This window comes from Gorilla gorilla, chromosome 18 (genome assembly GCF_029281585.2).
Source record: "Gorilla gorilla gorilla isolate KB3781 chromosome 18, NHGRI_mGorGor1-v2.1_pri, whole genome shotgun sequence".
Classification (NCBI taxonomy): Eukaryota; Metazoa; Chordata; class Mammalia; order Primates; family Hominidae; genus Gorilla; species Gorilla gorilla.
In genome coordinates, this window is record NC_073242.2 from 14,649,443 (window position 1) to 14,675,219 (window position 25,777).

General features: G+C 45.4%; 1 protein-coding gene and 1 pseudogene across 10 annotated transcripts in view; both read left to right on the forward strand.

Annotated features, from left to right (window-relative positions):
• CLEC16A (C-type lectin domain containing 16A) overlaps nt 1–25,777 on the forward strand; it is a 237,361-nt gene that overhangs the window by 64,648 nt on the left and 146,936 nt on the right. For all 10 annotated transcript variants that reach the window (XM_055365296.2, XM_019012487.3, XM_055365306.2 and 7 more), the window contains exons 11-12: nt 11,186–11,318; nt 15,661–15,761. In XM_055365296.2, coding sequence (XP_055221271.1) covers nt 11,186–11,318; nt 15,661–15,761 — 234 coding nt within the window. The remainder of the gene's footprint in view (nt 1–11,185; nt 11,319–15,660; nt 15,762–25,777) is intronic.
• Nucleotides 17,567–19,870, forward strand: LOC129527558 (ribosomal protein uL30-like; annotated as a pseudogene).

Below are 25,777 nucleotides of genomic sequence, written 5' to 3' on the forward strand. Positions count from 1 at the left end.
ACCATCACCACCATCTGTCTCCAGAACGCTTTTCATTTTTCATCTTGTAAAACCAAAACTGTGCCCGTTTAATAACTCCCCACCCCACCCTTTGATGTTCTGTCTTTATGGGTTTGACTGCTCTAGGTCGTTTATTCAAATGGCATCATACAGTATTGTCTTTTGTGCCTGGCTTGCATCACTTAGCATAAAGTCTTCAAGGTTCATTCATGTTGTAGCATGTGCTGGGGATTTCCTTCTCTTTCTTTTTTTTAGGCTGAATAATAACTCCATTATATGGCTGGACTACATTTCTTTATCCACTCCTCTGTTGATGGACACTTGGATTGCTTCCACTTTTGGCTATTGGGAATAATGCCGCTATAAACATGGGTATAGAAATCCATTCCTGCCTTTGAGGCTTTTGTAGAATTGATAGAGGCTGCAGAGGGTCTGGGTGGTACTGGCCAAAGCAAAATGAGTTGGAGATTTGAGTTCCTGCTACCAGCTTTGCAGCCTCATGAGCTGTGGGATGGTAATCACATTACTCAGCTGCTAGAGGCTGGAAACTTCAGTTGTGTGATGGGGCCGTACCACCTACAAGGCTAGGCGCTGGCATGTTGGACATGACGGGCCATGCTGCCTGGCATGGGAACTGATACTGTGCAGGCACTCATTTTCACACCTCAAGGGGGCAGTGCAAAGAAAAGAGCCCACAGTAGCCTGGGGCAGAGACTAATGCCTTGGTACTTCAGTTTCCCCTGCCTTAACATGCAGAGTTGAGGGTACATAAGTATTTCTACCACTGCAGAATATAGAGATGGTTTTAGATGGTACAGGGAGAGCCTTAAAGAATATGGTGGCCAGGCGCAGTGGCTCACACCTGTAATCCCAGCACTTCGGGAGGCCAACACAAGAGGATCACCTGAGCCCAGAAGTTCAAGACCAGCCAGGCAACATAGGGAGACCCCTGTCTGTACAAAAAATAAAAAACTAGCCAGTCACAGTGGTGTGTGCCTGTAGTCCCAGCTACTCTGGAGGCTGAGGTGGAAGGATCCCTTGAGCCCGGGAGGTTGAAGCTACAGTGAACTGTGATCGTGCCACACACTCCAGCCAGGGTGACAGAGTGAGACCTTGTTTCTTAAAAAAAAGAAGATGGTGCAAGAGCTCTAATTCTAAATGATTATCTCCATGGCAGGGGATAGGGTGGGTGGGGGGAGCCTGCATACTTGCTGTGACAGGTATTTAGTACTTGAATACCTCATTCATAAACATGAATCTCCCTTTCATCTCCCTTTCTCAATGCACACAACAGGCCCTAGCACCTTTTTGTTTATTCATCATGTATATTTTTGTAGTTGCTTTCTATTTATACTGGTTTTATGCTTATGGTAATTTTCCCAAACTTTTTATTTGAAAATAATTTCAAATTTACAAAAGGTGCAAAGCCAAAAATAGTATAAAGAACACCTGTTTACCCTTTACCCAGTTTACCCCTGTAACATTTCATACCATTTACTTTCCTGTTGTATTTTCTCTGTCTGCACACCCGCCCCACACACCCCACGCACATTCATCGTGCCCCTTTCGTCCTGAAGCATCATGAGCATTTGCTAAGAGTAAGGTGTTCTTATTCATGAGCACAGCACAGCTGTCAAATTCATAGTATTCTCCTGCTGTGTTCTTGTTGTATTGGCCTAATAATGTCTTTCTAGCATATTCTGTCCTCCAGTGCAAGGTCCAATCCAGAGGCGGGTGGTGCCTTCCGTTGTCACGCCTCCAGCCTCCTTTACTCCGGAACATTTCCACGATCTCTTTCTCTTTTGCGACATTGACTTTTTTTTGAGGAATACAGAACCTCCTCCTTTTTTTGTTCTAATAAAACGTCCTTCATTTTGTCTTTGTCTGATGTGTCCTTGTGATTAGACTGAGATTATGCGTTCTTGGCTGGAACACGGCATGGGTGATGTCATGCACTTCTCAGGGTGTCACATCTGGAGGCACATGATGTCTTTCTGTCCCTCTTGGGTGATGTTCATTTTGGTCACATGACTAAGGTGTTGCCCCGTTTCTGTATTGTGTAATGTCCTTCCTTTTCTTCCCAGCTAATAAGCAGTCCACAGGGAGACACTTTGGGATCATACAGATATTCAGCCCCTTGTTAAAATTCTCCCTTAGATTTGGCATTTGTTGATGATTCTTGCCTGGTTCATTCACTATCGTAATGGGCAGGAAAAGATGATTTTCCACGTTCAGCATTCTCTCTGTGTTTAAAAGTCAGCCCTTGGCATTCTGTTGTAAGCAAGACCTTTCCCTTCTTCTCATTTATTTATTTATCTCTTATTGGTGTGGACTCATGGATTCCAATTTTCTAATGGTTTATAGTGTACTACTGTATTTAATTATTTTGGTGCTTAAATTGTCCCAGAGTTGGCCTGCAGGAACCCTTTCAAGCTGGCTGTCAAGTGCTTGCCTGGTGATTTTTTGAGCAGTCCCTTACACTTTCTGGCATAACATGGTGTTCTGTGTTCATGTAGTACCTCCTCTGCCTGTCCTTGGAATTAACCATTTCTCTGGCTCCTGTCCATGGGCAGGGGTATTAGAGGCCAAGATTTGGGCACTGGATGTGCTCATCGCTACTGAGGTATCTTTGCAGTTTGGCCCTTTCAGTGGAGAAAGCTAGGAAATCTATGTATGTACATATACAAAGTGTACATTTATATGTGCCTACATATACATACATATAAGCATGCGTACACACACGTATTTTAGAAATCATATGTTCATACCAGTACCCCCAATTCCAGTGAATTTACAGGTTTTTTTTTTCTTGTCCTCTCCCATCTTAGATTTGTATGTTTCTTCTTGTACACTGAGAGCCCTGACTCCTAACAACATCTACTCACTGATTCGCCCAATCTGATAATGCATCTAAAAGCTTCAGAATTGCTTCACTTAGAGTTGTTTATTGCTTAAAAAACAGTTCAGGATGTTTTTGCAATTTTCCCTCCCCCATGCCCACCCCAATACTTTACTTATCCCCATATAGAGGATATATAGCTGAGCACATTAAGTCCTCCCTTAACATCAAGGATAGTTTCTTAGAAACTGTGACCTTAAGGGAAATGATGTATAAAGAAACCAATTTTACCATAGGTGAGTTGATATCAACAGGAGTTAAGTTCATGTGGCATACTTCTGGTCACGAAAACATATCTAACTTCTAAATAAAGGCCCAAAACACTTCTAGCATTAAACATTGAAATAAATGTGAGCTGTACATACACTTAAGAAAGATTTATGGGCCGGGCACGGTGGCTTACACCTGTAATCCCAGCGCTTTGGGAGGCCGAGGTGGGCGGATCATGAGGTCAGGAGATCGAGACGATCCTGGCTAATAGGGTGAAACCCTGTCTCTACTAAAACTACAAAAAATTAGCCAGGCGGAATGGCACGTGCCTGTAGTCCCAGCTACTCAGGAGGCTGAGGCAGGGGAATAGCGTGAACCTGGGAGGCGGAGCTTGTGGTGAGCCGAGATCACGCCACTGCACTCCAGCCTGGGCGATAGAGTGAGACTCCGTCTCAAAAAAAAGAAAAAAAAAAGAAAGATTTATGAAAACATGTAAGATAATTACTTACCCGATTTTTGGTGAATTAATGAATGAACAGCAGTCATGGTGGTGGTGGGTTAAATCAAGGAATAAATGTTTGCAAAGTGAAAAATCATAAGGAGCACCTCCTTCCTGCACGAGGTTCAAAAACAATCACAAATCTGGTAGGCTTGTTGAATGCTTTCATACCACATCATTTATTGTCGTGCATTTGTATTATTGTCTACTTTATGAATTGTTATTTGGCAATCATTTGTATTCATTTATTTTCCAACTCGCATATTTCCAGTTTAGGATCTTGTATGACCGGAGCCTGGGTACTTCAGGATGCCAGGTGGGAGCCAACTCTGGACAGGGCACCATCCTGTCACAGGGCAAACTCACACGCCCCCACACTCACTCAGACTGCGCCTGTGTGGACATGCCAGGGAACCTAACATGTACATCTCTGGGATGAGGGAGGAAACCAGAATATGTGGCAAAAACCCATGCAGACATGGCGAGAACATGCAGACTCCACATAGACGGTGGCCGGGACTGGGAATCAGTTTTTTTCTTTTTATCCTCATCCATGTTATAATGCAACAATGTTGAATTAAATGATGTTATTCAAAGATCTGCTGTATTGTGTTTATAAGCTACTTGGATTAATCTGAGCATCCTTCCTTTCCCCATTCAGAGTGGATTTGGTATTCATTTGAAATAAATTTGGATTCAGGCCAGGCATGGTGGCTCACACCTGTAATCCCACCACTTTGGGAGGCTGAGATGGGCGGATCATTTGAAGTCAGGAGTTTGAGACCAGCCTGGCCAACATGGTGAAACCCCATCTCTGCTAAAAATACAAAAATGAGGCCAGGTGTGCTGGCTCACACCTGTAATCCCAGAACTTTGGGAGGCCAAGGCAGGCAGATCATTTGAGGTCAGGAGTTCGAGACCAACCTGACCAACATGGTGGAGCCCTGTCTGTACTAAAAATACAAAATAATTAGCCAGGCATGGTGATGTGTACCTGTAGTCCCAGCTATTCGGGGAGGCTGAGGCTGGAGAACCCCGTTAGACTGGGAGGCGGAGGTTGCAGTGAGCCAAGATCACGCCACTGCACTCCAGCCTAGGCGATGGAGTGAGACTCTGTCTCAAAAATAAATAAATAAATAAAAATACAAAAATGAGCCAGGCATGGTGGCGCACACCTGTAATCCTAGCTACTTGGGAGGCTGAGGCAGGAGAATTGCTTGAACTTGGGAGGCAGAAGTTGTAGTGAGCTGAGATCATGCCACTGCACTCCTGCCTGGGCAACAGAGTGAGACTCTGTCTCAAAAAAAAAAAGAAGAAGAAGAATAAGAAATTTGGATTCTTTTTTAAAATTTCCAGTTTAGGCTTCGTCTTTGTCATTCTCATTGATTTAATTTTCATTTTAAAAATGCATGGAATATTAGCAAACTGAAGTATCCTTCCTCCCTTCCACATCCTTTTCATTTCATTCCTGCCATCTCTTATAGATAACCAACTTGATTGTGTACTGAAGTCTCCTTCCTGTGTTTCTTTCTGTAAAAATAAGCAGATTTGTGTATGTTTTCTTCTTTTCCTTTCTTACATACAGGGTAGCATATGTGTTCCTTCCATTTAGCAATGTCTCCGGAAATTACTTCATATCATTTCTCAGATCTTCTTCATTCCTTTTCACAGCTGCGCTGTGTGTATGTACCATAGTTGATTCCATCGGTCTGTTATGCCTGGGCATTTAGGTAGTTTCCAGTATTTTGCAATTACAAAGAATACTACAGTAAATATCCTTGTGCATGTGCAGTTGCATACTTCCAGAGGTGTGTCTTGCGGAGAAAGACCTACAAGTGGGCTGCTAGGTTGTAGAGTATAATGGTGATTTAAACTTTCCTTTTAAGCTGTATTTAAGTGAAAAAAAAGTAATAGTTCAAATAAAATGAAAAATAGTACAGGTAACACAGAGACGTGACAGAAATCATAAAAGCAAGCAAATAACTGAAGTTTGAGCAAAATGGGCTAAACTATTGCTTCAGTCCCTTCAAACTCCAAATAGTATCATAACTGAGGTTCAGTCAGAGCCCCCTGGGAATCCAGCCTCAGTGCCTCAGTCCCGGCCTTGGGGACCATAGGTGGAACTCTGTATCCACATAGCCTACTGAGCTGCTTTCCTTGGTGGCAGCAGTGTGGCGCCTGCACCTTGGGAGGGAGGCTGGCCAGTGACGGCAGGGATGACTGGAGTTGCGGCCCGGAGTGGCACAGAACCGTGCCAACTTCAGGTGTAGCACTATGAGGAGGTTCCCTGTGACCCTGATCATCAGGAGAGGTCAAGTCCTCTTTGATATCCTCTTCTAAAGATGATACTCACTTTAGAGCAGTGAGAATCTGGGGAGCCCTTTCCCCCAAAAACCTGCTACCAACTGGTCCCATGCCCACGTAGCACTTTGCATAGAGCTTCAGGGAATTGGCAGACCTATAAGGGTTGTTTCAGTACCTGTAAGGGTTGTTTGGTTGAAACTATCAAAAAGAAGAGCAAGAAACCTTTTCTTGACATTTGAAGATCTGATGCGCATTCATCTAGAAAATTAAGTGGCGCCACTCACTCTACAGCTGTGCCAGCTGGATGAGGACTGTGAGGTGCAGCTGTGCGCACAGGTGTCACAGCCAGGGTGTGGAAATCCCATTTTGTGTGGAGAGGCCCATGTGGGCCTGGTTCTGCGTCAAGATGTGACACGGGGGTTGGGGGTGAGGAAGGGGGAGTGGTCCTGGCTTTGCTGCTGCATTTCCAGCTGTGTTAAGAATCACTGCACTTGTGGGTTTCTGTGCACTCATATTCAATATCCAGGGTTGGACCAGCCGGTGGTTTTCAAGCAGTTTTGTGTGAAGCCGTAGAATTCCAGAAAGGGGCCTCCTGGAGTGCACGAGGGAGCCCACGGCAGTCAGAGGCATTTGATGCCCACCACCCTTTCCTCGAGCAGCTCTGCGCTCATCTGCTCACTGTGGTGGGATGCCCTGGAAAATTGTCCTGCAAATTAGTATTCAGCTGCTTAAAAAAAAAGTTGAATGAGCTTGGTGCTGAATTGTCTTCACCCTCTTCTCTGCTCCGGAATTCTGCTGGTGTCCAACGAGATTAAGCCAGAAAGGGGACAACTACGTCACAAAGCTTGGCCTCCAGGCCAGGGCACTGGGGCTTGGCCCTGTAACCTTAGGAAGTTCTTGGAGCTGAGTTCCCACTGTGTCAACCAAGCAGGGCAGAGCTGAGCCTGGGGAAGGAGAACTTGCAGCTGTAGGGGAGGTGGGCCTATGCCACGTCCTCTGCCTCACGGGGCAGAGGCCAGAGGCTGGGAGACGAGGAGGAGGCTAGCCTCACAGGCTTGCTTGGGAGTCTTCAGATGTCTGATGGCAAGCCTTGTTAGTAAACACAAGCAAACATATACATATGACATTTAAGCATACATCTCCCAAATACGTGTAAAAATTTATGTATTATAAATTATATATAATATGATCATGCTAATATTATGGACAGTATAAAACAAAATAGATTTTAAAAGATGAGAAGCTTTAAAAGTCCTACTGCCTAGGGAATCATCTTGCATGCCCACTGAGGTCCGTATCCACTTTGGAGATGACCAGGGTAATTGGAGGGCACTAGTTGCCTGAAGGAGGCTGGTGGAGGTGAAAATGGCAGAAAGGAAAGAGTAATGTTTCCCCGACAGCAGTCTGCACCACATTCGAACTCTTTTTTTTCTTTTTTTTTTTTTTTGAAACAGAGTCTCACTCTGTCACCCAGGCTGGAGTGCAGTGGCCCAATCTTGGCTCACTGCAACCCCCACCCCCTGGGTTCAAGCGATTCTCATGCCTCAGCCTCCCCAGTAGTTGGGATTACAGGCGCCCGCCACCACACCCAGCTAATTTTTGTGACAGGTTTCACCATGTTGGCCAGGCTGATCTCAAACTCCTGACCTCAAGGGATCCTCCTGCCTCAGCCTCCCAAAATGCTAGGATTACAGGCATGAGCCTCCACGCCCAGCCCACATTCCAGCTCTTGGCCATATCTGTGTACTGTTTGCTCTGCTGTTTACTGGATAGCTTTCTTTGAATTGACTCACTTGTTTTTTTCCCAAAATTTAGCCTTATTCTAAGCACTAATATCCACAGAAGGCTTTCTGTGCAGCTAGAATTTTTTTCCAGTGCACAGTGAAATAAGTACAAAACTATGCAAACAAAGCATTTGTCCACACACCACTTAGAAAGCACTGTTGGCTCCCACCTGTGTGATGGGGCCCGCCCTGTGGGAGACTCTGATCTTTGACATCTGACTTCAGATCAGATCAGATGGGAGTGAAGGGGGATGGTGAGAGTGAACCTCACATAGGGCCGGGGCCCATGTGAATATCGGGGGTGGGGAGGGGTGCTCCTCCATGCCAAGGGGTGCCTGCAGGTACAGTCATGCCTAACAGTCTGGGGAGAGTCTCGTGGGGCATGAGATATCTCCCCACGAGAACACTTTGTGACCACATTGATCACAGACTTTGTCGGGGAGTGGCCCACCCCGCCTCAGATCACAACTACCATGAATCATTGCCACCCGGGCCCGCTGCCAAAACATCTCGTGTTGGGCTAGACCAGTCGTTCATTATCACTTCAAGAGATACTTATTGTGTGCCTACTCTGTGCCAGACACTGGATTAGACAGTGGAGAACAAGACACATAAGACAGCTACAAAACCTCTGTTCTAGTGGAGGAAGGCAGACAGTAAAGAAGCAGAACAATAGAGAATGTAAGAGCCAAGTCACAATAAATGCTATTATTATTAAGTAAAATCAAGATAAGGGGGAGGAAGGACAAATCTCTTCTACAGAAGAATGCCAAATAATTCGTGGAGATATGCAAAGAGGTTTCAGAACCTAATGCCCCATTCTCTAAGTGTGGCCTGTGTTTACTGGCTTTCTTCCACAGAGTATGGTATGGAAGGAGGAGGAAAAGTGACTTCACAGTGGCGAAAGCTGGTGAACATTAGCTTGGCCAAGTATTGGAGATTAACATCAACAGTTATAAGTCATATTGATAGTATGTGCCCTGATAGGATGTGATGAGAAGGGTACTTCCCCTCTGTGGTCCTCCTCCTCAAAACCTGTAACCCCAGTCTAAATAGCAGAAAGGCATTGCACAAACCCAGAGTGAGGGACTCTCGAGAATGCCTGACCAGTACTCCTCAAAATGTCCAGGTCATCACAAGCAAGGACAGTCTGAGAAACGTCACATCCAGAGGAACCTAAGAATGAGGACTCAATGTAAAAGGGATCCTGGAACAGAAAAAAGACATTGGGAAAAACTAATGAAATCTGCCCAAAGTGTAGAGTTTAGTTTAGTTAATAACAATTTTTAAAGAGGTATTAAAAAAAAAAAAAAGGCAGGTGAAGGCAGGTGTGGTGGCTCACGCCTATAATCCCAGCACTTTGGGAGGCCAAGGTGGGAGGATCATTTGAGCTCAGAAGTTTGAGACCAGCCTGGGCAACATAGTGAGACCCCACCTCTACAAATACTAAAAAATTAGCCGGGTGTGCTGGCATGTACCTGTGTTCCTAGCTACTCGGGAGCCCAGGTGGTCAAGGCTACAGTGAGCCATGATCACACCACTGCACTCTAGCCTGGGTGACAGAGCAAGACACTGTCTCAAAAAAGAAAAAAAAAAAAAAAAAAACAGGTGAAGAGGGCGTCCAAGAAGATGTCTCCGTGGAGGCGACATGTGAACTGAGCCTTGAATGATGCACCCCAGTCACACCTGGCTAGGAGAGACCTGGTGTGACAGCTTCCAGGCAGAGGAAATTACTGTGTAAAGATCCTTGGATAGAAACAAGCTTGGGCCAGGCGCGGTAGCTCACGCCTGTAATCCCAGCACTTTGGGAGGCCGAGACAGGCAGATCATGAGGTCAGGAGATGGAGACCATCCTGGCTAACACGGTGAAACCCTGTCTGTAATAAAAATACAAAAGATTAGCTGGGCGTGGTGGCGGGTGCCTGTAGTCCCAGCTACTCAGGAGGCTGAGGCAGGAGAATGGCGTGAACCTGGGAGGCGGAGCTTGCAGTGAGCCGAGACCGTGCTACTGCGCTCCAGCCTGGGCGACAGAGCGAGACTCCATCTCAAAAAAAAAAAAAAAAAATAGAGACGAGCTTGGGACGTTCAAGAGATAGTGAGAAGCCCAGCACAGCTGGAGCAGCGTGAGCCAGCCAGGCAGGGATGGCCGGGAGGTAAGGTCAGAGGTGGACCGGGGCCAGGCCGTGTGTTTGGATTTCATCTTGAGAGTGATGGGTAGGCACTGGGAGTTTTGAACAGAGGAGTGACATGAGGTAATTTCATTAAAATCACTTGGGTTTGTGTGGAGAATACATTAGGGTGGCAGAAGAGGTGGCAGATGTCCCTGCATGAGCCAGGGGGAGGGAGACCATGGCAGAGGCTGTGTCTGAGCCCAAGGTATGTGTTCACATCCCTCTGGAAACAGAAGTGCAGGTTCACATTTTGTCATCTCTTTTAACCCCTGTATATCTCCCGAAGGTGGGGAAAAAGATGTGAACTCTGAGTTCCAAGGGCTGACTGTTTGAAAGTCCACGCCCGCACAGCCAAGAACTCTGATGGGGACACCATAAAGCCCAACCCTCATCCATCTTTAATTCAAGATGTTTTCTTTGGTGGTTCATAACTTTTTCTGAAAAATAAAAATGCACACCATGCTTAAGCTGATTGCTACAGGTTACCCTTGTTTAATGGGGAGAAAAAATGAGGTTCCTAATCTCTCTCTGCCTTCTGGAAGTTGTAAGTAAAAAAGGAAAACAAAAGGCTTCAGTCACATCAGAGCTTTCTATTAAAAATGTAAGCAGCTTTAGGCCAGACATGGTGGCTCACGCCTGTAATCCCAACGCTTTGGGAGGCCGAGGTGGGTGGATCACCTGAGGTCAGGAGTTCGAGAGCAGCCTGGCCAACATGGCGAAACCCTGTCTCTACTAAAAATACAAAAATTAGCTGGGTGTGGTGGCAAGCGCCTGTAATCCCAGCTACTCAGGAGGCTGAGACAGGAGAATCACTTGAACCCTGGAGGCGGAGGTAGTAGTGAGCTGAGATCGCGCCACTGCCCTCCAGCCTGGGTGACAAGAGCGAGACTCCATCTCAAAAAAAAAAAAAAAAAATGTAAGGAGCTTTAGAATATTGTCAGTGAGGTTGATTATGTTTATCAACCACGTGTCACATCTTCTCAGCTGCCTCAAATCCTTTGGGAAGGAAATGTGGTATCAATAAAGTAAAAAAGACGATTTTAAACTCTCGAAATAGAATAAATGATTGCAGTTTGTGTTTTGTTGTCAAAGACAGGAACACGTTTCTTGGTATTGCCGTGATGAATGGAAATAGAGGCTCCGGCCTCTGTCTTATTTCCACCCCAGTGTGTCTCTGGTGTTCAGGTCACTGCTGTCGGACATGTGCTTGATGTGTTTGGAGTCATTTATGCATATTTATTCTTCAACATGAGCATGTGTATAAATCTAGGGCCGAAAAGCTGTCTGGACTCATCCCAGTCTCCATTTTGGCTTCCAGAGATTGAGATGGTGATCATGGAGCGTAGCAAGCTCTCAGAGCTGGCCGCCAGCACCTCCGTGCAGGAGCAGAACACCACGGACGAGGAGAAAAGCGCCGCCGCCACCTGCTCCGAGAGCGCGCAATGGAGCAGGTAGCTGCCCGAGAGGTCGATGCTGAGTGCTGTCTCAGGGAAGAGGAGAGGGCTCAGTGGGGAGGTTGAGCCCTAGGGCCAGAGCCTCTTCTGTCCCTCAGCCCGACCATGCTGCCTCCCTTTCTTTCCCTGCTTCTCCAGCTCTGGCCACCCAGAGGCATGGAGACGGAGCCATCACTCAACACTGTAATGCTCACTCCTTTGCAAAGAGATTCGCCAGGATAGCGCAACTCTCCCTGCCCTGCTCCTGGCACTTTGGAGCTTGGCTCTGTCTAAAGGACATGGGTTGCTTCACACTGGCTGCTCCTAGAAATGCTCTGCTGCTCCGAGGAAGGATCCCCTCAGTAGCTGGGCTTGGATCTCCCTGCCTGGTTCATTCCCTGCCCTGCACACACAAACACATACCCCATCTATAGGGCCTGCCCTCTTGACTCAGCCGCATGAGTTGGTGCTGCCATCCACCTTTGACTTTTTGCCTGATTGTTCATTTCATCGATGGCCATCTGTAGCTACACTTCTTAAAGTGACCCCACATTTCCTGGAACCTTGCCATAGCACCAGCCCCTCCACAATGGGATTGGAGGGAAGGCTACTCCCAGTGTATGCTGGGAGCTGGTAGCAGGGCTTCATTTCAGAGTTATTTCCTTATCTCACAGCCCCACTGCACAGACCCCTGCAACAGCCTCCTGATTAGCACTACCTTCCTGTTCATAAATGCACCACACCAGGATTTCTCTGTCAGCCTACGAGGCATTCACTTCCTCAGCCCCTAGGGAGGGGTGGTGGAAATACACACGGCCCCCCCGTCCTCTTTAGTAATCCAACTTCAAGTGAAGATGTGAAGTCCACTAATTTTTTTCCTCCACATCTTATTTGTCTCTTTGCTTGGCAAATGTTTCAATGACTTAACAGATGGGATTAATTTTTATCAGATGTGCAAGGGAGCCATTTTTAGTTTTTGCTAAATAAAAAAATAGTGGAGTACAAAGACCTTTTAGATTTTGCTTCACAGCAAAAAATGTAACTCCCAAAGCTCTGAAAAATAAGGAAGTAATTCTAAACACAGACGGTTGGGGACAACCTTGGCACAGCATTCTTTAGACTATAAATAATTAGAAGAGCCCCAAATAACCAGTAGTGGGGTGTTGCTTAAGCAAAGGAAGAGGTATCTGCTTAATGGAAGATGAGGCCAGGCATGGTTGTTCACACCTGAAATCCTAGCGCTTTGGGAGGCCAAGGCGGGAGGATCACTTGAACCCAGGAGTTTGTGACTGGCCTAGTCACATAGTGAGACCCCATCTTTACGAAAAAATTAAAAAATTAGCCGGGCATGGTGGCAGGTGCCTGTAGTCCTGGCTACTTGAGAGGCTGAGGTGGGAGATTGCTTGAGCCAGAGAGGTCAAGGCTGCAATGCACTATGATTGCACCACTGCACTCCAGCCTGGGCAACAGAATGAGACTCTCGCTCAAAGAATATCTGCTGCTGCTTTTAGTTGAATACTCTCATGATGTGTTCAGTTCCTTAGGGTTTGATAAATGGAAACAGAGAACATACTTTTCGTAGTATGGTAATACTGTGGCTTTGCTAATGGAAGAGAAACACCCATGTATCTCTCCCGCCACCAAAAAAAGGGTTAAAAAAACAGACCAAAATGTTATGTTTGAATATTGGGGTTGATGACTTCTTTTTTTCTGAATTTTGGTGGAGAGAAGGGTTTTCTTAGAGTTGATTGAGATTATTTCTTAACTTTGGGCATCTTGAAGCACATGGCTTCTAATGGAAGCTGATTCAGTTGCCTTGAGTTAGGCCGCATGCAGTCCTGGGAACCTCCAGGCCAGATCTCTGCTAGACTGTGAGACTGAATGCCGGGATAGGGACTGGCCCAGGTGGAGAGCAGCTTTCTCCTTTGTCAAGGTATCGAGTTGCAGCTTGTAAGAAACTGCCACTGCCCTCTGTCCCCCAACTTCTTGGCAGGGAGGCAGGAAGGCAGGGAGTGGGAGGGAAGGTGGCTGTTTGTTCTCTAGGCTGTGAATTGGATCTTGGCGTTGGTCCACTTGCCCCAAGAAACAGCATGGTAAAAAACAGACTGTTTTTATATTCCCCATATATTATGGGCTCTATCTGCCCTGGGGGTTAAATATAGGCCTAAGAGGCCGGGTGCAGTGGCTCACGCCTGTAATCGCAGCACTTTGGGAGGCCAAGGTGGGCAGATCACGAGGTCAGGAGATCGAGACCATCCTGGCTAACATGGTGAAACCCCGTCTCTACTAAAAATACAAAAAATTAGCTGGGTGTGGTGGCTAGCGCTTGTGGTCCCAGCTACTCAGGAGGCTGAGGCAGGAGAATGGCGTGAACCCGGGAGGCAGAGCTTGCAGTGAGCCGAGATCACACCACTGCACTCCAGCCTGGGCAACAGAGCGAGATTCCATCTCAAAAAAAAAAAAAAAATGTATATACTTAAAGCTTTCAAAACATTATTTATTTTCTTTAAAAAAAAAGTTTAAAATTATGAAAGTATGCAAAATCTTAAAAAGCATAAAGGGGGAAAAAAGTCTTCATTGCTAACATTCAGAATCAGGGGGACTACCATTTTGGTTATTTTTTTTTTTTTTTACCAGTTTTTTGTTTTTTTTTTTTTCTGATGTGAACTTTCTGGGAATTTCACCCTCCCTTCTCCCAGAAGCTTGGACCGTATTGTGTCTATAATTTTGTATTCTTTTTTTCCATCTAATATCAACTCCCAAGCAAACTTTTCACCTTATTCTACCCTATGTAAACAAAACGCTTAATGGTTTTATGATACTTCATCTCATAAAAGATGGTACCCACCCAGCTATTGGCATTTGGTTATTCATATTATTCCCAAATGAAAATATAATCCAAATTTCAAGCAGCTGATTTACAAGAAAATGTTATCCTGCTCCTAAGTCTGGAAGTGTTATTGCTGGAGGCTTTCAAAACCCAAATCTACACATGGCAAAACTATTAACACATCTGAAAGGTGGTGCCCCATCTGGGGCTGTGGAGAAATGGGGATGGAACATAAATGTCCCCTTTAAGATTTTCATTTTTTTTTTAGTTTTTGTGTGTCACGTGTGTGTTTGAAATGTTATGACAAGTACATTTTTCCTACTTTTTTTTTTTGCATTTTCCAATGAAATATTTTGTATCAGAGATACATGTATAGAGTCAAAAATTCAAAACTGTGTCAAAGGTTATATAGTGAACACTCCCTGTTTCTCCCCAGTCCCCTTTCACTCCCCGTAGGCATCCAATGTTCATTGGAGCTTGGGTGTCCTTCCAGAAATTAAATGTGCCCTTGGTCACTCATGAAGGTGCTCTGTTCTCTTGGCCTCAGCCTGGCATTCAGAGGGGGCAGCCACAGACAGTCGGAGGATCAGAGCCTCTGGCCTGTGGGCCAGACCTGTGCATATTCTATTCTCCTGGTGTTGAAGAGTATTTTTCTGTGAGGCCCTTCACCTGGAAAGGCAGCATTTGGGATGTGCCATTTCCGATTTTTGCAGCCTCTCTACAGATCTCACCCACAAAGCATCAGAGGTGAGAGACCTCACTATCGATTCTTCGCAGTCAGAGAAAGTCAGCCTGAGAAATTGCTGGGTCAGGACCTTGCCAAAGTGAAATCATGAAGTAGTGCCCTTGGTATATTAAAAATAGAAATCAAATAGCAGCTCCCATGCATTGGCACCGTCCGCAGTGCCTGAGCCTGTGCTAAATGCTTTTCAGTCTTCATTGCGCTTGAATCCTCACAATAATCCTGCAAGGTTGGACTCCACCCCATACAGATGGGGAAATAGGTTTTATGTGACTTGCCCAAGGGTTTGCTGAATAAAAAGCTAAGAAGAGGCAGAATCAGAATTTGAACCCAGACAGTCTGGCACTAGGGCTCATGTTATTGAACTTGTTTGGATTGTTGTTTGTGCCTTGTGTGACATCACACTGTCCTGTTTTCTTCATTGGCTTGTGACACACATCACTTTGCATTGATGTCTATTTGTTCTGTGTCTACCAGCTGACACGGGAGCTTTGGTGTGGGGAGTTTGTATAATTGATTCCCTGTGTCTGGAATACCTGGTGAATGATTGTTGTGTGACTAAGCAAGCAGTCTGTTCCTTGGTCAGGTTCCCCTCTGGATAGCAGCTTCCCCAGGCAGAGCCTATCTCTCATTTGTCTATGTCCTCAGTGCGTGGTGCTGGACCAGGCACACAGTTGTGGCCTAAAGAGCTGTGTCAAAGGCAGCTAGCACCCCATGTGCAGGTTAGAGAGGGGAGGTGTTCACCCTTGTGCACCATGAGGCTCATACATGCCCCTCCTCTTTTCCAGACCCTTCCTGGATATGGTGTACCACGCGCTGGACAGCCCGGATGATGATTACCATGCCCTGTTCGTGCTCTGCCTCCTCTATGCCATGTCTCATAATAAAGGTAAGCACCCTTGCCTTGCCTGACTTCCTTGCTGGGCCCTGCATACGCATAGCATCCTTCCCCTCTGCTGCATGGAGGACAAAGAAAGGTGCTTTCTGTACAGAATTTCCTTTCTGGTTTTGGTGGTCCTTTTTGGTTTTGACTACCTCTCCTCTTTAGCTTCTTTAGAATTTCTCAGGTGTTTTTGTACCAACTGAAGCCACAGGAATTGGTTACTCAGGCAATATGGAGGAAGGTGACTTGACTGCCTAACCCAGGATGACTATATTCACCCTGTGGTTTTCTTTTGACCCCTTGATTTACAACTGACTTAGCATCCAACCTCTTTCCTAACATCAGAACTGAAATCTGTCAAATTGTAATCTTGGTTTTGCTATTTATAACACTTGGTGTTCTTATTCTGGGTTCAGAGCTGAAATAGACCCTGGGTGGACTTGGTGGAAGCATAGGTTTCCTTTCTGAAGAAAGGTGTGGTTCTCTGGCTTCCCCTATTAAGGCTGCTTGGCCAGGATCCAACTCCCATGGGGTTGACAGGTTTTGTTGGGATTCATTCATTCACCGCCTTGCTGCCGACCCCTGGGAATAGTTACTGTTGTTTGCCCCACCTGGCTTGACATGGGCACGTTCTGAAACCTCCACATCAGAATCTCTTCAAAGAAGAATTCAGGAATATTCCTTCTAACCCCTGCCAAGAGCTAGGCTTGGCATAGTAAAAAAAATCAAGTGATATTTTAGTAGGTTTTTTATGAGCTTATTGGGGAGTAGATAGAGTTGGGTTTTACTAAGACAGCCTATGGCTAGAGGCATTAGAACATACATGATATAACTAAGTTTATGTGTTCTTAAATCATTAATCATGATAAATAAGTTGATTGGTGGCAGAAGGGTATATAGGGAAAAAGTCTCCCACCTTTGACCCCAGCTCTCCTCTTCAAAGACAGTTCCTGCTACTGGTTTCTCTTGTGTCTTTTTAAAGATAGCCAAACAAACCCAAGTAGGAGTATATATGGTTTTATTTGTATGACTGCCCACTTAGCTGTAAATGGAGATACCCATATTGTGCTTTCTACCTTACTCTGCTCACATCATCATATTTCAGCACATGGGTTCACATCCATAGAGAACTGCCATTCTTTTTTATCAATGTGTGAGCAAATCATAGATATTAAGGATTTTTGCATCTATGTTCATGACTGATACTGGTCTGTAGTCTTCTTGTAATTCTCTTGTCTGGTTTTGCTATCAGGGTTATGCTCACCTTATAGAATGAGTTGAGAAATATTCTCTTCTCCTTGATTTTCTGGAGGAATTTTTGTAGTATTATTTCTTCCTTAAATATTCCTTAAACCAGTGAAGCCATCTGAATATGGAGTTGTCTTTGGTGGAAGGTTTTTAACCACTCAATTTCTTCAGTAGGCATAGGGCTTTTTAAGGTTACGTATTTCTTCTTGAGTGAGCTTTGGTAACCTGTGTCTTTCAAGGAATTTGTCATTTCATCTGAACTGTCAAATTTATTGGCATAAACTTTATGATTTTCCTTTATTATCTTTTTAATGTCTGTAGGATCTGTAGTGATGTTCCCTCTCTGATTCATGGTATTGATAATTTAGGTCTTCATTTTTTTTCCTAATCATTTTGGCTAGAGGATTATTAATTTTATTGCTACACTCTATTGTTCTGCTGTTTTTGATTTTATTGATTTCTGTTCTTATGTTTGTTTGGGTTTTTTTTTTTTTTTTTTTTTTTTGCCTTCTGCTGCTTCCAATTTAATTTACTTTTTGTTTTATAACTTCTTATAAAGAAGCTTTAGGCATTGTGGGAAGCACTTTATTGTCCACAGCCAAGCTGCTTGTGATGAAACTGTAACTTACAAGAAAAGGGCTGGGTTTTAAAAATGACACAGGCTCTGAAAACCCTGGAAGCGGTGCAACTTTTGGCAGGGGTTAGCAGGACCTCAACGGCTCACTGCGGCCAAGTGAACGCTGACTGGGTCCTCCAGCGTGAGCTAGAACAGACGTCTCTATGGTCAAGTAAACAGCGCGCATGCTATCTTCCCCATGTGGTGGGGTTGCGCATGATCAGTAGCTGCACCACTAGAAAGATGGCGGAGCAAGAGCAAAGAAAAATCCCTTTGGTTCCAGAAAATCTCCTGAAAAAGAGGAAGGCTTATCAAGCCCTCAAAGCCACCCAGGCAAAGCAGGAACTTTTGGCAAAGAAGGAGCAGAAGAAAGGAAAAGGGCTCAGGTTTAAGCGACTGGAATCATTCCTACATGATTCCTGGTGGCAGAAACGTGACAAGGTGCGTCTCAGATGACTAGAAGTGAAACCTCATGCCTTGGAATTGCCAGATAAACATTCCTTGGCCTTTGTTGTACGCATCGAAAGGATTGATGGCGTGAGTTTACTGGTGCAGAGAACCATTACAAGACTTGGCCTAAAGAAAATTTTTAGTGGTGTCTTTGTAAAAGTCACCCCCCCCAGAATCTAAAAATGCTGCGTATAGTGGAACCTTATGTGACCTGGGGATTTCCAAATCTGAAGTCTGTCCGAGAACTCATTTTGAAACGTGGACAAGCCAAGGTCAAGAGTAAGACCATCCCTCTGACAGACAACACAGTGATTGAGGAGCACCTGGGGAAGTTTGGCATCATTTGCTTGGAAGACCTCATTCATGAAGTTGCATTCCCAGGGAAGCATTTCCAGGAGATCTCATGGTTCTTGCGCCCTTTCCACCTCTCAGTGGCCCATCATGCTACCAAAAATAGAGTGGGCTTCCTCAAGGAGATGGGCACACTTGGCTATCGGGGTGAATGCATCAATCAGCTCATCCGCCAGCTGAACTAGACCCAGGTGCCAAACTGCGGTATATTTTTTATCAATGAAGTGGAAGCATGTGTTTTGTTGTTTTGGGAATTTTTATCAAGTATCTTCAGAGAAGATTATTTCCTGCTCTATCTTCAAAAACTGGAAAGGAAGGGTCAAAGAAAAGACAGTAGCTGGCCGGAGGTTGTGGCTCACGCCCGTAATCCCAACACTTTGGGAGGCTGAGGTGGGCAGATCACTTGAGGTTGGGAGTTCAAGACCAGCCTGACCAACATGGAGAAATGCCATCTCTACTAAAAATACAAAAATTAGCCGGGCATGGTGGCACGTGCCTGTAATCCCAGCTACTCAGGAGGCTGAGGCAGGAGAATCGCTCGAACGTGGGAGGCGGAAGTTGCAGTGAGCCGACATCACGCCATTGCACTCCAGCCTGGGCAACGAGTGAAACTCCGTCTCAAAAAAAAGAAAAGAAAAGACAGTAGCTTATGTTCATGTCAAGCACCTCTCATCACAGTCTAGTTCCAAGGAAAAATTCCAGCGTTTTCTACATTGGGTGCTGCGTCGTCTGAAATCGGCACATTCCATGGAGGAAGGAGTCCTGCTTTGTTGCATCTATCCTAGGGTTTAATGTTGGTAAATGAGTCACTCTAGCATTTGTACAAGGCTCCCTAAGACTCCTGCAGCAGTCAACCAAGCCCAAGGACATAATTGAATCTGGAGAGTCCTGGAGCCTTGTTTTGAAAAAGACTTGAAATACACATAGGAAGAAAGGCATAAAAATAAAGGTTCACTTGTCTCTGCTGTGAAAAAAAAAAAAAAAAAGAAGCTTTAATTATTGATTTTAATCATCGTAGGAAGCTTTGATCATTGATTTTTTAAGCAAATCAGCTTATTTTTTTAAACTAACATACCATAAAATTAACTCATTTTTGTATTTAATTCTGTGAATTTTGGGACATGTATGGATAGGTGTGAACACCACATAATCAGGAGATAGTACAGTTTCATTATCAGAAAAATATCCCTCAGGCTATTCCCTTTCCAGTCATTGATTTTTAAACCTTTCTTCTCTATGACTTTAATGCTATAAATTTCCCTGTAAGCACTGCTTTACCTGCATCCAGTAAATTTTAACATATGAGGTTCATTCAGCTTAAAATTTTATACAATTTCCCTTTTGATTTCTTGTGTTTTGTCATGTGTATAATTTCTAGCTGTGTTTCTCTTATTGATTTTTCTCCTGCTTTTGGATTCCTTCCCGCATTTTTTGCATGCCTGGTCATTTTTGATTGGTTGACAGTTACTGTGGTTTTTACACAGTTGGATGCTGGATTCTTCCTGTAAATATTTTTGGGCTGATGGTTCAGTTAATTGGAGTTGGTTTGATCCTTTTTTGAGGCTTGCTTTTAAGCTCTGTGAGAGCTGGTCCAGACAGCCTTTAGTTTAGGGCTAACTTCACCCTATTACTGAGACACTACCCTTCTGAGACTCTACTGTGTCCCATGGTGAGGTGGTCTCTCCACACTGGCCCCCCCAGTGTGAGCTCCAGGAATTGTTCCACAGGCTTCATTCTGGCAGGTCTTTCCCTTTCTTCATGTGCATGCACAGACCAGAACACAGCAAGGTTCTAAAGGAACCCTCTGCACATGTCTGAGCTCTCTCTCTGCAGCTCTCTCTTCATTTCTCTTGTCCATGAATTTTAACCCCTTGATCTCCCTGAACTCCAGACTCTGCCTTCTCTGAGAGAACCACAGTCTTTGGGTTTTCTGTCCCTGTGCTGAGGCCCGGATACTCTCACTGGACAGCAAGCTGGAGCAATCACTGGGCCACCGCCTTTGTGCTTCTCTCTCTCAGGGATCTCTCTCCTGTGCTGCCTGTTCATCCAGAGTCTGATAACCATTGTTTTGTATATATTGTCTTGCTTTCTAAGTTGCCTGAATTAGTAGGATAAATTCAGTCCATCTTGGCCAGAAGCATAGCACCTTTAAGGAAAAAGTTTGATTGAAGTCTAATTGATATGCAATAAACTGCACATATTTAAGGTGCACAATTTAATATTTTGACATATGTAAATACCCGTGAAATCATCACCATGATCAAGACAGTGTATAATCCAGCATCCCAAACATTTCCTCATTCCCCTCCCTTGCTTCCCACACCCCTCTCCCCAAGTAACACCAATCTGCTTCCTGTCATTCTAGATTAGTTTTGCACTTTCTAAAATTTTGTATAAACAGAGTCATGCAAAATGTACTCCTCTTCATGTGGCTTCTTTCAATCCACATAATTATTTTGAGATCCATCATGATGTTGTGTGTATCTGTAGTTCATTTCTTCTTGCTGAGTAACATTCCATTATATGAACAAACCACAGTTTATTCATTCATCTCTTAATGGAAATTTGGGTTGTTTCCAGTTTTGGACTATTATAAACAAAGCTGCTGTGAGCATTTGTGTGGCCCCATACAATGTATGCCCGTACAGAGAGTTGTATGAGCATATACATTCTTTTCTCTTGGATAAATACCTAGGAATGGAATGGCTGAATCATATTTCCCATATAATTATGGGAGATATGTGTATGTTTGCTTTTATTTTAAGATACTGCCAAACTGTTTTCCAAGATGCCTATATAATTTTATATCCCATCACCAGTGTACAAGAGTTCTAGTTCCTTTACCTCCTTTCCAACATTTGGTGTGGTCACCTTTTTAGTTTTCACCATTCTAATAGGTTTGCAGTGGTACCTTATGATCTTAATTTGCATATCCCTAATGACATTGAACATCTTTTCATGTGTTTCTTTTGCCATACATGTCTTTGTTAGTGAAGAGTCTTTTCGAATCCTTAGCCTATTTTTTAAATTGAATTGAGTAAAAAAATTGTTGTGTTTCGAGACTTTTGGGTTTTTTTGTTTTGTTTCTTTTAAGACGGAGTCTCACTCTGTTGCCCAGGCCAGAATGCAATGGTTCAATCTTGGCTCACTACAACCTCCGCCTCCCAGGTTCAAGCAATTCTCCTGCCTCAGCCTCCAGAGTAGCTGGGACTACAGGTGTGCGCCACCACGCCCGGCTGATTTTTGTATTTTTAGTAGTGACGGGGTTTCGCCATGTTGGCCAGGCTGGTCTCGAACTCCTGACCTCAAGTGATACACCCGCCTCAGCCTCGAGAGTTCTTTATGTATTTTGAACGCAAGTCCTTTATCAGAGGCATTTAGCAATGATTTCCCCCAAGTCTGTGGCATGTCTTTTCATTTTCATAACAACATCTTGGGAAGACCAGATGTTTTTTAATCTCCATGAGGTTCCTGTAGCACTTTTTAATACCTCCTTTTCTCTGTATTTTTTCTCTCCCATTCTGGACTGCTAGGCCTTGGAAGGCAGAAACCATGTGCTCCCTGCAGTACCCAGCCTACCGCCTGGCACTCAGTCAGTGCTCAGCCAGAGTTTGCTGATTGGTTGCTGCTCAGCTATGTGGCACGTCCCCAAGGCCATCTCTTCCTCGCAGCTTGTAGCTCAGGGCTTCAGCAAAGAAGGTGCTGTCTGTGTGGTGTAGATGCCAGGCTCCATGGGACAGTAGGCAAGCTCCTCATCTTGGTGACTGGCATTCTCCATGGGCTTCCTCCCTGCAGCCCTGACCTGTACGGGGAGCAGAGACGTCATGGCTTACTGGGTGTGCTGCTATGCACCTTCATCCATCTTATGCGCTGGAGAGACCACTCACCCGTGTTCCCGCCTGGGCATCCTACCTCTTTTTCTTGGGAATTTCTTCTTGGAAGAGTAGAACTGTATATTCAAGGAAATTGAATTCCTTCTCCCATTTTCTGCTAATGCTATGCATGTATTGATTCATTCATTCTTCCAACAAATATTTTGGAAGCCCCTGTTAGATGCCAGGCACTGGGATCAGTATTGGGGACGCAGTGGTGAACCAAACAAATGCTTTCATGGAATCTGGATTCTCTTAGAGGAGACAGACAGTCAACTAGTAACCAAGTAAAATAATCCCACGTAGCGAGAAGTGCAACAGTGAAAATAAAACTAGGTAATGTGGTGGGGCAGGCTGAGGGTAGAGGGTACTACATCCGCCTGAGCAATCAGGAGAGGCCTCTTGGAGGCTTAAGTGATCAGGAGGAATAGCCTTGCAGTTTCTGATGAATTTCCTCATGTAATTAGTTATTCAGCAAATGCATGTGGAGCACCGGCCGTGTGCCAGGCAGTATGCTCAGCATGGGGACTACAAACTCCAGGCAGACCAACCCAGGTTCTTGCCCAAGAAAGCATCAGTCATTCTTGGACAGAAAAGTCCTACGAGGAGGCTGTCAGCACAATAGAGGGTCACTTGCCTGGTGGTGAGCATGGACTCTGCCCGCAGGACTGAGGACCCGTTTCCTGAGGACACCCGAGCTATGGTAGAGGGCAGAGCAAGAAGGAGCATGAGAGCCTGTGGCATATCCGTCAGATCATTGCCCGTTCCCCAGGGTGAGCGGCAGCATGTCCGAGGCAGCGGGGTGCCCCAAGAGGCAGGCATCTGGAGCCAGTCTGCAGGGGGTGGCACAGGCAGCGACTGAACTGCGTTCCTATGAGCCATGTGGGGCTGCTGGGGGGCAGTTGGTCAGTTAGTGAGCTGACCCACTCTGCACCCCTCAGAATGGGTTTGCAGTAATTCAGCCAGCGGGTGGGAGGGATGAGAGGTGAAACTGAGAGGCTTTCTTATCATTCAGCACATACTTGCTGAGCGCTTGCCAGGGCAAGGCCCTGTCATAGGCACTCAAACAAGCCCAGATGAGTCTCACTGAAGTGAACAAGAAGATTAATTGTGACTGTGACAAATGGTAGAAGGAAATGAACAGGGTGGAGTGATAAGGAAGCCTAGTGGTTGTGCTGCAGGGGTTACTAGGTGCTAGTCAGGGTGGTCGGGGAGGGCTCCTCTGAGGAAGGACCAGCAGAGCCACAGCCCAGAGAGTGAGAAGGAGCCAGCTCTGCAAAGACCTGGGGCAAGAGTCCTCCAGGTGAAGGGAGCAGCATGTACAGAGGGCCCGGGGTGGGAAGGAGCAGAAAGTGGGCCAAGGTGAGGCTGGCCAGGCGGGCAGGGGCCAGGTCATGAAGGGCCTTGAAGGCCCTGAAGAGGAATTGCCATTTTTTTTCCAAGTGCAGTGGGAAACCCCTACAGAATTTTTAAGTAGGACAGTGATGTGGTCAGATGGAAGTTTTTAAAAGAAATGTTGGCTACCAGACGGAAAGTAGATGACTGGGGGTGGGGATGAGTTGCAGGAGGGAACACCGAAAGACTTGCTAAGAAGCTGTTGCAGTCATCCAGGCGAGATAATGTGGATTGGATTAGGCTGCTGGCTGGGGAGTGGAGGAAACTGGAAGGACTTGTGATTATTTCAGCACTAGAGCCAGGACGTGCTGATGGATTGGATGTAGGGGTCGAGTGAAAGGGACGAGTCAGATGACTCCTGCGATTTGGCTTGAGCAACGGTGGGGGTGCATATACTAGGATGAGGAGACAAGGAGAGTCACTAGGCTAGGGGTGAGGGGTTCTGGTTGATTTGAAAGGAGGGGGCATGAAGGGAGAAGCCTGGGTAAGGCTCAGGTTCCTGACTCCTTTCCCTGTGTGACCAATAGTGCCATTTCCAGAACTAACAAGCATGGGCCTTGGAGTAGGTTTGGAGAAGAAACGGAAAAGTTCAAGTCCAGTGCCCTGAGGCCCAGGTGCCTGGGGAAGCTGCCTCGTGGGGGAGCTGCCACCTGGTTTATGCTCAGTCCTGGCCTGTGAGCACAGAGTCTGCATTTGGTGGGGCTTTGGTGGTGGAGGTTGGTTGAGTGATTGGTTTTTGGTTATGCAGCAGCTGATCAGGCTGCACTTGACCTTCAGCCTCACTTTTCCAGATCCTTACCCCCCAAATCAGGTCCCAAGTGACCTGGTCTCTTTCTCATAGATTTTTTCCTCATAGACAATTTTAACATAAAAGCCACGTTAATAAAAACCAAATGTGAGCTCAGGCCTTCCAGTAATCATAATAGATTAGATGCTGCACCGAAATGAATATCCCACAGTGGAAAGGGTTGACCGGTTGGCGGAAGGCGCTTGTTGTGATTCAATTGGACCACATAATGAATTCTGGTTTGTTTCTGTAATAGAAAATGCAGGCTTCGCTCTTCTATCAAGTCCGCTGAGTCCTGGGCCAGAGGTGGAGGGATGGGGGTGAGTTTTACAGCTTTTGTATCTTGAAGGTTCCCCAGTTCAGTGACCAACCTTCTACTCCTGCCACTCCATTTGTCATTGTTTACCCAGGAAGAAGGAGTCTTGGGCTCTTTGTGTTTTGTGTTTTGTTTTGCTGAGAAGTTAATGGAACATGGATGAGCGATATGGAAAAGGTTGAAAGGTAATAGGCTAAAGGGAAGCTTTTGCCATGCGGAGAACTTGCACAACGTCAGTTTGGATCTTGGCTGACACATAACCAGAATTGGAAGTACATTGGAAATCGGCCCAACATCTGGTTAGCTTTCGAAATCTTTGGTCTATAGTCTTCCAAAGCTGGTAATACTTGTGTGACTGCAGCCAAGGAGACTTTGCGTGGTCAACAGACGTTTTTAAAAAGTTTGAACATTGTTTACCTGGTGTTCTCATGGTCTCTTTATCCAGATCTGTCTAATTATTCTTATGCATCTTTGGTCTGGGTCTTTTACCTCTCTACCCTAAATGGGGGCTACTACTAAGGGGGAAGAATCCAGATATCAGAACTGAGAGGGAAGCTTAGTAAGAGTTACTGACACTGTGGGGCCACACCCTTCCCTTCTGTTTTGGATTCTTTGAATGAGTTAGTTGAGAGTTCCGCCCTCCACCCCTGTGGACAGGGGACACCCGTTCTGACTCGGTGGGCAGCTCAGGCTCTGACCTCTAAGGCAGGGCTGTGGGCGGGGCAGGGAACATGTGGTCTGCTGGAAGCCAGAATGAGCTAGTTCTCCCGTGAAGTGCAGCAGGGTGTCTTTGGAATTTGTCTGTCACAAAGCACTTAAGAGTTGAAGCAAATAGGATAATATATTATCCACAGTGTTTATTTCTGTCAGAGGGAAATGACTGGCAAAGAAGCTATTGGGTTTGCAGCAAAACCTGCCTTTCTGTGACCAAAAACCATGGGGTATGCATGTGTGTGTGAATGAGTGTCTGTGTGTGTATGAGTGTGT